Raw genomic sequence first — 14048 nt, forward strand, 5'->3', positions numbered from 1 at the left:
CAGTTTTCTAGTTGGCATTCAAATAGTGTGATGATTCTGGGGAGCAGAGGCCATGGTCGAAGTGGAAAGCTGATGGCCACAGTTGAATAGATGAGTTCTGGGATTGGAGAGAATTCTGGAGCTCTACTTGGATTACTCTGAGCCTTTTATCTTTTATACAAAATCCCCCTGCAGCAGATTTAATGAGGTGTATTGGAGTCTGTGATTGCTTGGATTTTATGTTTGACAAGCCAAATACATTGTTCATTTGTCTCTTCCTTGCTGATTTTGCCAAGCCAAAGTTCCAAATACCACAGAAGCTTTGTGGTACAGAAGAAGATTGGAGTTCACTATAGCCATTTAGTTCAATTCCAATACAACTCTCTTCAACTTAGTTTGTTAAAATCACAACATCACTGAAACGTCAGTGGTTGGTCCTAGCAGAGGAGTGACTGCCGCTGCAGCCATTGAAACTATTTACAACGTTGAAATGCTATCTCCTTGTAATGCGACTCTTAAATTAAACCAGAAGATTTGCTGCTCTACTTCTTCCTGGGGCCATTCCAAATAGGTTTTAGTATTCATCAGTTTCCGAAGCTTGCAGAATCTCTGAGGAATGGTCTCCTTTGGAATTGACTCCAACAGAACAAGGATGGCTGTATCATCATTTTCATCAAATAGACGGAAATGGGTATAGTCCAGCTCATACTTACACCACTCACTTTGAACAAAATGTTGAGACAAAACAAACAGGGTTTTCCTGCTTTTCTCAATGGACTCGATAATGTTGTCAATTATCCACTTTCCTGGGATGAAATCACGCTTATGAAGGCAGAGCGTCAGAGGTGGGTGAGCACTCTCCAACTCTCTTACCAAGAAGTTTTCCACCCACTCTGAGTCCATCGCACTGTACGACACAAATGCATCATAACAAATGTCATTATTCCTTGCTTTCTTTGGCTTCCTCTTTGCCTTCAGCCATGCCCAAGTCATTTGGATATACCAGATCCCATGATACTTGTAACACATCATCCCAACAATGCCTGCTACCAAACATATGCCAACACAGAGTAAGGCTAGCAACAGTGCTGTGTGACAGTCTAAAAAAGAGCGTTTACTATTTTGTATCAACATTCCCCTGAGAAACAGAGGTGAATCACAGATGTAATTCTCCTTTTGGTTCAACAGTTGGACAGTTATGTCATGATTCATATAAGACAGGAATTCACACGAACAAATGTAATTATTTTTTCCAGCCTCTAAAAACCGAAGATTCTTAAATGCTTTGATTTCTATTTCTGTGAGTGAGGTGAGTTTATTATTGCTGATCTTCAAAATTTCCATCTTTGGTAAGTAACCATCACTTGGTAACCTTATAAACTTATTATTGGACACATTTAATTCTTTGAGCAAAGGGAGATTAACATCAAAACTATGGAGGGCATTGTTACTTAAATCCAATACTTCAACATTTGGAGGGATGCACTCTTTTATACTTCTCATCTCACAGCTCGAAAGGTTCAAAAATTGTAGATTTTTTGGCCATGTGCAAGAAGTCTTTATGTTACGAAACCTATTCTGACTCAAATCTAAATGGGTAAGATTAGGAAGTGTGGATAATTTTGAGCTTGTTGTATCCAGGAATTTAAAATCATTCTTTTGCAAACTAAGATAACGCACAGAAGGCCAAGCTCCTGAACAGACTGTTTCCTCCAGTCTATAATCATCCAGCAAGTTGTCAGTTAACTCAAGTAACTCCACATTTTGCAATCTCCTGGATATTTGGCAGGGCATCAGGAACATGGTTAATTTTGTAAGTTTAGCTGTTTTAACATGTACAAATAACTCACTAATACTTGAAAGATCATAAAACAAATAAAACTTTCTAATAGATATGTTACTTAATGTTATTGAATGTAGAAAGTTGCTTGTAATTGGTTTTATATCAAACCATTTCCCAGTTCCTGAAAGCTCACAGTCTTCCACAACTAGTTCCGATAATTTTGTATTTATCGATGAATTTATAAAATTGAGCACCACACCATCTGTAAAAGAAGTATTTCTGAAGGTGTATTTTCTCACTGCTGAGTTGTTCACTGTGGGAAATAAGCTTTTGTCAGGAAACGTTAAGTCTCTCAGCTCCATGTGGGTGGTGGATCCTGATAACTCAACAAGAATCTGCCGAGCCTGGTCTGGTTCATTCCAAAATGTATTGTGCAAACTCAAGGCAGCGTGGCTTATATTTCTGAATGAACTGAAGCTTCCTTTCTGATACACAAGTAATTTCTCTGCCTTTACAATAAACTCCTCCAGATGTGTAACTCCTACAAAGTCATCTTCCTTCAGAAAAGATAGAGAAGGATTGCCGAATTCTAACCATCTGAGTTGGGTCAGATTTGAGAAAATTCTCCCTGATCCCAAATCTGTGTAATTATTCCCTGAAATGTTGAGGTATTGTAATTTGGAAAGATACTGAAACCAATTGGGTGACAGTTGAGTCAAAAGGTTATTGGACAAATCAAGATACTCCAGATCTGTATTGTGCTGGAACGCTGGCTCAGCAATGGACTGGATTTGATTTGACTGCAACAGGAGTCTTTTCAGTCTCACATATGTAATGAAATCAGTGTCCTTAATCTGTGAGATCTTGTTGTGTGACAGATCAAACGCAGACACGTTTTCCGATACATGTGGAATATTCTCTAACTTCAATGAAGAGCAGTTGCAGATGTTGTCAGAGTTGCATTGTTCACACGCACTGTATTGGTGAGCGTTCCTTTCTGAGAAAGCTGTAGGTATAAAAATACACACGCCAAGAAGGATCTCCAGAGAGGGCGATCTCATTGTTCTCCTTCAGAGGTGTCTGAAATTAAAAACAAAATTTAAATTTCAAATGCTGATCCAAGTACTCAGGACTGCAGAATTAATAATGATAAGCTACGACTAATTATGTAATGACAAATGAAAACATGTCACGTCTTAAAACTCAATGACAAAGCACTTCAAATTTGAATGTTACAAGTGGGAACACACCACAGGCCAGCATGAGGCTTGACCTACCCCATTCAAATTTGAATTGTGTTGAAATAGCTTTTCTAAATTAACACATTGTAATTGCGATCGTGGCAAGGTGTGTCTATCAGATAGGTGAGCTGGAATTTTAACTGTAGCTTGTCGTTCCCGATGGTGTAACTGGCACTGTGCTCTGTTTCCGCTCTTTTGCTCTTTCCTATGCAATTCTGTGTGAAGATCTAAGTGCTGGTGGCATCCACAGCAGGGGAAGTTTTACATTGGTGAAACCTATCATCAGCTACTGGCAGACTATAAAAGAGTTGCCTGGACAGGAAGAGAAACTGCATCACAGCTGCAATTTTGTTACCAAATGCTGTGACTATCTTCTACTATATCTCCCTGAATGGCTCCATCTTAACCCTCCTCCCCCTCTGGTGCTGCCTGCTGCTGGCATTGTGGCCTCTGTTGTTGATCGACAAGAGCCATCTTTGAAGAACTTTGATTGTGGTCTTTAAGTCAATGAAAGACCATAAGACCCAGACAAAAGATTAGATTGGCACCATCTGGATGAGCTGTTTGATTTGGATGGGCTGAAGAGGGCCAGAGAACACAAAATTAAATTGCACAAGCAGATAGCTGGGTTAAATGTGAAGTGACATTTCTTCTCCCAGTGTCATCGACCTACGGAAGAAGTTGCCAATTCATGCAGTACATATGGATGATGGTGGTCTCTCTGTGAACTTGGACTTGTTTGACCAACTTTTACAAGTTACAAAGGAATTGAGTGTCAAGGAGGGGGTAGTGCCTCTGGTGGGGGAACATGTCGGGGTGGTTTGTCCACTCCTTGTCCCCACCTGGCACTCAGCTCTCATCTGTGGCTCCCCGTAGCTGTTTGCATTGGAACAGCGGCCGCACCCCGGGCAACGGCTTCGACAAGCCGGCTAAACCAGGTGAGGGTAGCCGAGGGGTCCCAACCCTCGGTGAGATAGGGAGATGTCTATCCCAGCATGTGAAGACAGACTCCGGCAGATTGAGAGGACGAGACCAATGGAAGGTCCAACCGTCAAGAAGGCAGTCTCTGCAAGTGTCGTGGAACACAAAGAGCAGGACAAGACACAGAAGATGTCCTGGTCACCCACTGCACCTAGTCCCATCTCCAGCCGTCTTGCCTCTTGTCTTGCCATTGGATCTAGATGGGAATTGGGAAGAGAGAGTGAGGCTGATGCTGCGCAACTCTCCCTCACTTTAATCCAAATCAAGCGCTAGTCTCAACACCATCATCATCGTCATCAGTGTCCTGTTCAACCCTTGAAGTCCTGTGGCGATGGGCGAGCGGCGAAGCAGCAGGTGTGGGTACACTGGGAGCTGTAGTCACGGACCTGCACACAGGCAGCTCAGGTCTAATGGCTGTTTTCCGCTGACTGAAGCAGCAGTGAAACTCAGCATCTACCTGGGCGACTGAGCAGCCCTCTTCAGGAATGCACTGCTCACTCCAGAGAACGAGGAAGGGTTTAGAAAAGGTGCCCTAAACACTGCCTGCTTCACTACACCCTGGCCAGTTTACTGTGGCTGGCAGGGATCCCATCTTGCAGTCGAACAAACAAAATAAAACACAAGATGACACCGCTCACCTTTGGCACTTGGAACGTGTGCATGCTTGTGGACAACCCTACAGCAGACAGACCAGAGAGAAGAACAGTCTTAGTTGCCAGAGAGTTTTCAAGATACAACATTGACATTGCAGCCCTGAGCGAAACTCGTCTTGCCAACGTAGGTCAGTTGACTGAAACTGGAGGTGGATACACTTTTCTCTGGAGCAGCCATGGCAATGATGAGTGTCGTGATGCTGGAGTTGGATTTGCCATCAGGAGTCACCTTATTCGGAAACTTGATAGGGATGTAAACAACTGGCTTTTGACATTGTAGCTTTCGCTACAGAACAGAAGCCAAGCCACCCTGATCAGTGCCTATGCCCCCACAAGGAACAACCCGGACGAGATGAAAGACAAGTTCTACGAAGAACTAGACGTTCTACTATCAGCAGTGAGCAGTACCGACAAGCTGATCTTGCTTGGCGATTTCAGTGCAAGAGTACGGTGTGACTGTGCAATCTGGCATGGAATGGGCAAGTGTAACAGTAACGGCCTACTCTTAATGAAGACCTGTGCAGCACACGACCTCCTCATCACCAACACAACCTTCCGCCTGCCTACCCGTAACAAGACCTCCTGGATGTACCCCTGCTCTAAGCATTGGCATCTTATCAACTACGTCATTGTCAGGAGAAAAGACAGGGAGAATGTCAGAGTTACCAAGGCCATGTGTGGTGCTGACTGCGCGACAGATCACAGGCTCATTGTCTCCAAAATAAGGCTCCGCATCAGACCCAAGAGGCGACCACAAGGAAGCAAGGTTATGAAAAGAATCAATGTGGCCAAGCTAAAGAACCCCAGCAAAGCTTCAGCACTGGCTGTAGACTTAAAAATCAAGCTTGCTGACCTACACCTCGCAGGCAGCGCTGAGGACGACTGGGAACGCTTCAGGGATGCTATCCATACACCTGTGCTGAAGATGCTCGGGCCCTCTACCCGCAAGCAGCATGACTGGTTCGATGACAATAATGAGGAGATACAGGCTCTACTTGTTGAAAAGCACCATCTTCATTGGGCCTGTCAGGATGACCCATCATCAGCTGCCAAAAAAATGCTTTTACCAGTGCTCGCAGGACAGTCCAGAATAAACTGCGTAAAATGCAGGATGCCTGGCTGAGCACCAAGGCAGATGAAATACAGGGATACACTGACAGAAACGACTTGAAATGGTTCTATGAAGCCCTCAACACTCTGTATGGACCTCATTCTCTTGGGAGTACCCCCCTCCTGAGTACAGATAGTACAACTCTCATTACAGAGAGGGTTCAGATCCTGCAGAGATGGGCTGACCACTTTGAAGCCATCCTCAACTGACCGTCATCTGTTATCGATGAGGCAATAGACAGGATTCCCCAGGTCAATATCAGCAGCGCCATGGATGACCCACCGGTAGTAGCTGAAGTCACGAAAGCTGTCAGCCAGCTATCCAGTGGCAAAGTCCCAGGGGCAGATGCCATACCTGCAGAGATCTATAAAGCTGCTGGTCCTGTACTTATTGAGAAGCTCACCGAGTTGTTCCAGTCCTTTTGGAAGCAAGGATCCATTCCTCAGGAACTTAAAGATGCTTCCATCGTACATCTCTACAAGAGGAAGGGCAAACGACAAGTATGCGACAACCACCGAGGAATCTTGCTGCTCTCCATCACAGGAAAAACCCTCGCAAGAGTCCTGCTGAATTGTCTGCTCACTCATCTGGAGCTGGGCCTGCTTCCAGAATCAAAGTGTGGCTTCCACAAAGGTCGTGGGACTATTGACATGATTTTTGCTGTGTGCCAACTTCAGGAGAAGCGTCAGGAGCAGAATCGCAAGCTCTACACAACCTTTTGTTGACCTTACGAAAGCCTTTGACACTAAGCCGACAAGGCCTGTGGAGGACCATGTCAAAGTTCGGCTGCCCCCCCACATTCATTCAGATGGTACGCCAGTTCCATGATGGCATGATGGCCAGAGTACTGGATGGCAGAGTATCCTCTGAGGCATTCCCAGTCACCAATGGCATCAAACAGGGCTGTGTGCTCGCACACAGTGTTCAGCATGATGTTTACTGCCATGCTGAATGATGCTTTCCGGGATAGTGTTGCTGGAATCAGCCTCTAGTACAGAGTGGATGGGAAGCTCTTCAACCTGAGGAGACTTCAAGCTATTACCAAAGTGAAGGAGACTGTTCTGAGAGATTTCCTCTTTGCCGATGACTGCACCCTGTATACTGTTCAGAACCAGAGATGCAGGTCAGTATGGATAAATTTTCCACGGCTTGTGACAACTTTGGACTCACCATCAACATTAAAAAGACCGAAGTCATGCACCAGCCTGCTCCTCATGCACCGTACACAGAACCCATAATCACAATCAAAGGGCAGAAACTACAGACAGTGGACCAGTTCACTTATCTTGGCAGCACCCTCTCCCAAGCAGTGACTATCGACACAGAAATTAACTGCAGAATAGCAAAGGCAAGTTCTGCTTTCGGTAGGCTGCGTTCCACTGTATGGGAACGCCGAGGAATCAGCCCAGCAACAAAACTGAAGGTCTACAGCACCGTGGTACTCACTACCCTCCTGTGTCCCTGTGAAATGTGGACTGTGTATCGAAGGCATGCAAGACAGCTCAATCATTTCCACATGGCTTGTCTTTGCAGAATATTACACATCAGATGGCAAGACAAAGTACCAGACACTGAAGTTGTCTCTACAGCAAGTCTCCCAAGAGTCCACACACTGCTGGTGAGAGCGCAGACTCGGTGGGCAGGTCATGACATCTGTATGTCAGACGAGCGTATACCCAAGCAGCTCCTTTTTGGGGAACTCTCTGCTGGAAGATGCTCGCATGGAGGGCAGAAGAAACGTTTCAAAGACACACTCAAGGCCTCCCTGAAGCTGCTTCACATTGACACGACCACAACCACCTGGGAAACGCTGGCACAAAACCGCCCTACCTGGCGCTGCCTCATCCACAAAGGCTGTGAAGCTTACGAAGCAAGGTGTATTGCTGAAGCACAACTTAAGCGCGAGTTGCGCAAGTTCAGAGCCACCAGTGCAACAACTACAGCTTCTACACAAGTCTGTCCGATACGTCCAGGACATTCTGTGCCTGAATTGGCCTGATCAGTCATCTTCGGACACACCGCAACCAGCCTCAAAATGACCAATGGTGTTGAGGCCCTCATCGATGACAATGGACGAACAATGTGGAAGATGATGGTCTCTCTGTGATCTTGAACTTGTTTGACCAACTTTTACGCGTTACAAAGGAATTTCCGACAGTTTATTTTAAATTGGCTGAAAAAGTTTGCCTTATTTCCCATCTATCCCAGGAGATGGACGGCTGGGAGTTTAAGAGACAAAGGATGCCTGCTTTGCAAAAATTCAGTCACAACAGCGCAGGCTAGGTTTGATGGACCGGCTAGACTTTCTGCTCTCCTTTTGATTCATGGGCCTTATAACTAAAAGAATAATTTCAGAGCGCAGGATACATGTGAAGGTTAAAGTAGATTGGAGCTAGTTAAAGATTCACTTGGGAAGAAAACGTAGGCAAAGTTGTAGCAGATAAGTTAATAGATGCACATTAAGCAAAATATATTTGCATAAAATGTTGGGGAAAGAAATGTTGCTGAAAAGAATTTTTAAAGGCCGGTTCTCAGCTTCATACCCCATTATCAATATTCATCAGAAGGAAACTGATACACAGAAAGACAGTTCAGAAAACAACAAGTAGTAGACTCTGTAGTATTGAATTATAGTTGGTTTATTCAGGAGGGTTTTTGGGCATCATTTTAATTAAGACAGGGTCAGAATTAATAGCACATACAATGCCACTGATATTACTATAATAGTCTCGCGTCTTACATGCCACATTTCAAAGGCACATCCCAAGGTGTCATATTCTGTTGATGTTGGCGTATAGATTGCCCATGAAGCTTTGAAAAATACCTCAAAAAGTGAACTGCCAGTGTGAGTATGGGCAGTCAACACCTTTGTCATTCACTATAGTGGGCCTGTTCTGTGCGTGCCTTAAGCTCCCACATATCTTCGCATCACAGCCTGTATCACCTACTTGGTCCCTTTCACCCATTTATTAGTACCGGTAAGTGAAACATTCATTTGTGGCATGGCAAATTGAAGTTGGCCATTAATATGAGTATAGAATAAAGAACAGCTTGCAGATGCAGCAGGTGGTCAGGAAGGCGAATGGGATGCTGGCCTTCATCGCGAGGGGGATTGAATATAAAAGTAGGGAGGTCTTGCTGCGGCTGTATGGGGCATTGGTGAGGCCGCAGCTGGAGTACTGTGTGCAGTTTTGGGCGCCGTACTTACGCAAGGATATTTTAGCCTTGGAGGGAGTGCAGAGGAGGTTTACTAGGCTGATGCCGGAGTTGAGGGGGTTGAGCTATGAGGAGAGGCTGAATAGATTAGGCTTGTACTCGTTAGAATTTAGAAGAATGAGGGGAGATCTCATTGAGACGTATAAGATGATGAATGGGATGGATAGGATAGAGGTGGAGAGACTCTTCCCGCTCAGAAAGGATAGTAGGACTCGGGGGCACAGCCTCAAGATAAAGGGGGGGCGGTTTGGAACGGAGTTGAGGAGGAACTTCTTCACTCAAAGGGTGGTGAATCTCTGGAATTCTCTGCCCGTTGAAGTGGTGGAGGCTGCCTCGCTAAATATTTTTAAGACGCGGGTTTTTGATGAGAGAGGGGATTAAGGGTTATGGGGAGAGGGCGGGAATGTGGAACTGAGCACGACAGATCAGCCATGATCTTATTGAATGGCGGGGCAGGCTCGAAGGGCTAATTGGCCTACTCCTGCTCCTATTTCTTATGTTCTTATGTTCTTATGTAACAGGCCAACTTTTACGCTTAGTATATGCAAATACATGATTTTTGGCATCATCGCTGGGAGTGGTTTACACAACATGATTTACAGTACATAACAAAACATTATCTATTAGTTAGTTATTTACAACTGAATATCCAAGTGACTTATTGTGAACAAACTATGAAGTAACAGACAGGAGAAATGAGGAATGCATTACCAGTGAAAATTGAGAGATCAGCTCTGTTTTAAAGGAGTCGTTTAAAGTGACATAATGAAAAGACAGCCAAATTCAAGCAATTCCTTTCATTTTGGTTTCTATGCCATTTGCTCCTTTACTTGGGTTGGAGCCAAAATTTATAACCCAGTTTTTGCTGGAATGAGACAGCTCACAGCGTATTCCATTAATTAGACTGTTCTTAAATGGTGAGATTTTAAAAATTGTTCACAAAAATTGCCGGAAGTGTGAGCTGACAACGGTGCAGCAAGAGCAACCTCAATATTGGTGATAAGATTAAAGGACTAAAAAATAAACAGAGAATTGAAGAGGAGTGTGAATTGGAGTGGGTAAATTCAATAGCCCAGATTATACTGCAACCTGGAATTTGCCACAAGGAAGTCAGTGGACTAGTCAGAGCTTCTTAAGGTAAAACACCTTTTTACATCTCATTACACTGCTAATATTGCACAACCTCACTTCAGAATTACCAATCCGTGCCCTGCCTTGTAGTTCTTCTGCCACTTGCACACTCAGCACTTGGCAACGCTTTCCACACTTTCTCCAACTTTCCACAGTGAGCTGCAGTGATGTTTAGTTGCCTGCTAAAAATCAACTTGCATTTTATATCAACTAAATATCGTAGCTTTAGATATTTACTTAATCATACTACTTTAAGCTAGTTCCAAACTGTAGGAGCAAATACAAACGTGACAGCAAATGCCTGTGGTTTGTACTTCAAATTCCTTCCAAATTTCTCAGCCAGTTTACATTAAAAGGCTTCCCAATGATTTATCTTGCATCAGATGCAGAAACCTTCAAATATGCTCAGAATCACACCCTCCCATTTACAATGTTCATGGCTTCAGGCTACGATTGAGCATTTTAATATAAAACTTCCGTTGCTTACAATTGAGAGCATTCAAACCAACCAATGATATTTGTCTCCCCGAGGTGTCTGCAGCTTTCAGCTCACTCCTGGCCCTTTTTCACCAAAACAGATATTAAATATTTGACCTACAAAGTGAATTTTAACAAGAGCCAGAATATTTCCTAGTTATCATGCAAGATAATTAAATAAGTTTCCTAGCAGGTAATTCCATTTCTGGAGTTGCATAAAGTAAATCTTCACAGGCAGCACAGTGGCACAGTGGTCAGCACTGCTGCCTCACAACATCAGGGACCCAGGTTTGATTCCGGTCTCAGGTCCCTGTTTGTGTGGTTTGCACATTCTCTCCATGTCTGCATGGGTTTCCTCTGGGTGCCCCGGTTTTCTTCCCACAGACCAAAGGTGTGCAGGTTAGGTTGACTGATCATGCTAAATTAATCATAGTGCCAGGGGGATTAGCAGAGTAAATATATGAGTTGCGGGAATAGGGCTTGGGTGGGAATGTGGTCGGTACAGGCTCGCTGGGCAGAATAGCTTCCTTTTATATTGTAGGGATTCCATGATTCATCTGACTGTTGGACACATTCAGTTAAAAATTGTGTTTTGATAAAACCACTGAAAAGTATATTCAAGTGTTAATCTAAAATTGGAGCTGGAAGTAAAGCTTTGTTTTTTTTTAAATAGTCATTGCAGTGTTAAATAGCTAGTTGTTAAAATCAATCTTGGAATCAGCCTGTGGCAAATTAAGCTGAAGAGTTCAATGATAAGTTGCTTTACAGTGTTTGTACCTGTAAAAATTGTACACACCACACAGTATAGCTCAAAATCTAAATTGTAAAAATGCTGCATTATTTTGCAAGTAATTGTGAAGTCGTTGGAACTTATATAAATGCACACATCAAATTGATAGCTGGTTATTTTTTCCAAGCCATCAATTAGGTCGTGAAACATTGTATGCTTAGAAGCATTTCCATTTTCAGACCACTCAAGTAGTCAAAATAATTCAGTCAACAGATTCCTTTAATAGAAACATAGAAGATAGGAGAGCAGCAGGAGGCCATTTGGCCCTTCAAGCCTGCTCTACCATTTATCACGATCATGGCTGATTGTCCAATTCAATAGCCTAATCCTGCTTTCTCCCCATAACCTTTGATCCCGTTTGCCCCAAGTGCTACATCTAGCTGCCTCTTGAATATATTCAATGTTTTGGCATCAACTACTTCCTGTGGTAATGAATTCCATAGGCTCACCACTCTTTGGCTGAAGAAACATCTCCTCATCTCCGTCCTAAATGATCAATCCTGAATCCTCAGACTATGACCTCCTCACCATCAGCAACATCCTCCCTGCATCTATCTGTGTAGTCCTGTTAGAATTTTGTAAGTCTCTATGAGATCCCCCTCATTCGTCTGAACTCCAGCAAAAACAATTTCAACCTAGTCAATCTCTCAGATAATCCTGACAAAATAACTGATATTTAAACCTGCATTTAATTTTTTTGCCTCAACAATTATTTCATTATTTTTTAATTATGAAGTCTGGACTCCTCATTTATTTAGAAACAGAAAGATGATGAAAATATGAATTGATCTCAGTTTTAGATGATCCTATACTTCTTTTGTCTTAAAAAGAACCCGTAATGGTAATTCTTACCTGTGAGTTTTCAGTATTGTTCTTTCTGTGATACAATGCTGTCTCTCGTAAATCCAACAAAAGTATACTTCTTTGATTTTCTTCTGTTTTGCTTGTTTTCTCTTCTTTAAGCTGAGGTACTGAGCTGATTCAGAAGCAAATTTAACTATAGAGTATACCGTATAACCTGTTTTGCAGAACTAATGTCAAGTAAGAAATAGACAGGAAGCAGCTGTAATCTTCATTCGGAGTAAGGCCATTTATAGCAGTGTGTTGTCCCTTATCAGTGTGGTGTCATTATGATAAATAACAGATTTTTTAACAGATGACTGATTTCTTATTGCGTTACAAAAGGAAATTATTTCTTATGAGTGAAGGGAGGAAAACCACAGAGTATTGAAAAGGTTGATAAATCTATATTATAGATGGAATATTATACACTCTACACACATCGTAAAATGTCAAGACTTGGTCACTCCAGTGAATGTGATTTTTTAACAATCTCTTTGATATTAATTTTGACAAGTCTAATACCTTCAGGCTTTCATTTTTTTTTACCTTCCTGTATCTCTTTCCTTTGATTATTCTTGCTGCACAATGATTTGACATTTGAAACATTCTAACTCGTACTTGCTAGTTTGCACTTTGCCCTGAAATTCTCTGCAGATGAACTTTAATCAGGAGTTCAGTCTGAGTTTGGGGGCTGGGGAGGGGGTGTAAAATATACAAAAATGCAACAGCATTGAGAAGCCTGCTCTAACTCACTCACTTTGCGTTTAATTAGAATGCGAATGGAACAGTACAGAGGGCAAAGGGCAGAGGGGAGTAGGGGAGAGGGGAGCTGGGGGGAGGGGAGAGAGGAGACAGGAATGGAGGAGGGGCGCAGAGGAAAGAGAGAAGGGGGAAAGAGGGCAGAGGGGAGAGGGGGGAGAGGGGGAGCAGGTGAGAGAGGAAGGGAGAAAGATAGAGGGAAGCCAGGGAAAGGAGAGGGGAGAGAAAGGGGAGAAAGGGGAGAGGGGTGCAGGAGAGTGGTGGGTTACGTAAGTTGGGGTGCAAAATTCAAGAGGACAGAAAAGAGAAGGACAGAACAGAGAAGATCAAAAGAAAGGAGAGCAGCAGAGAGGAAAGAGGGGAGGAGATGGAAAGGGAGCAGGAGAGGGGAGCAGAATAGTGGGGTCAATAGAGAGGAGACCACCATGGAATTACAATTATAAAGTGGTTAGGAGTGGTTAAAATGAAGGAGTCCATTTGACCCTCCATCTCTCTACAGCAGGAGCTTACTTAATCCCATTCTCCTGTATTTGCCCAAGTCTCCAATTCTTCTCTTTTCAGATAATTATTAATTCTCTGCTGACAGCTTTGTCTGAATCTAAGCACTCACAGCATTAAAACAACTTTCCTCAGATTGCTTCTTTTGCCAATCCCCTTAAACTGGTGTCCTTTGGCTCAGGATCCAACCATGAATGGGGACAGTCTCTCCTCTTCCCCACCCTCCAAGCAGACTTTTGCTGATTTTGAATACCTCTATCTAATTTTCTCTCAGTTTTCTCTTCTCACAGGAGAACAGCTTTCATATAACTGATATTGCTTATCCCTGCATTGTCTCCTTCCAGAGGTGTGAGGCCCAGAACTGGAGACAATGCTTCAACTGAGACCAAAAAAAGTGTTTTATACATTTTATCATTACTTCCTTGCTTATATACGCTGTGAGGCAGCAGTGCTAACAATGGTGCCACCGTACCACTCTCTCAGATCAGGGTCAGAGCAGGGAGGTCACCACCCATTCTAGGGCAAGACAAGGCTTCCAGAGACACACACTCTCCACTTCTGACAATCTCCCACTTATAGTGAGGTC

At 43.4% G+C, this 14048-nt stretch overlaps 1 protein-coding gene across 1 annotated transcript in view; it reads right to left on the reverse strand.

The window, feature by feature from the left end:
- Positions 1-456: 456 nt before the first annotated feature.
- LOC145341189 (uncharacterized) overlaps positions 457-14048 on the reverse strand; it is a 38837-nt gene continuing 25245 nt past the window's right edge. The window contains exon 2 of the mRNA XM_080186145.1: positions 457-2830. Coding sequence (XP_080042271.1) covers positions 457-2830 — 2374 coding nt within the window. The remainder of the gene's footprint in view (positions 2831-14048) is intronic.

The sequence above is a fragment of the Carcharhinus amblyrhynchos genome, chromosome 1 (assembly GCF_965287045.1).
Source record: "Carcharhinus amblyrhynchos chromosome 1, sCarAmb.v2.hapA, whole genome shotgun sequence".
Classification (NCBI taxonomy): Eukaryota; Metazoa; Chordata; class Chondrichthyes; order Carcharhiniformes; family Carcharhinidae; genus Carcharhinus; species Carcharhinus amblyrhynchos.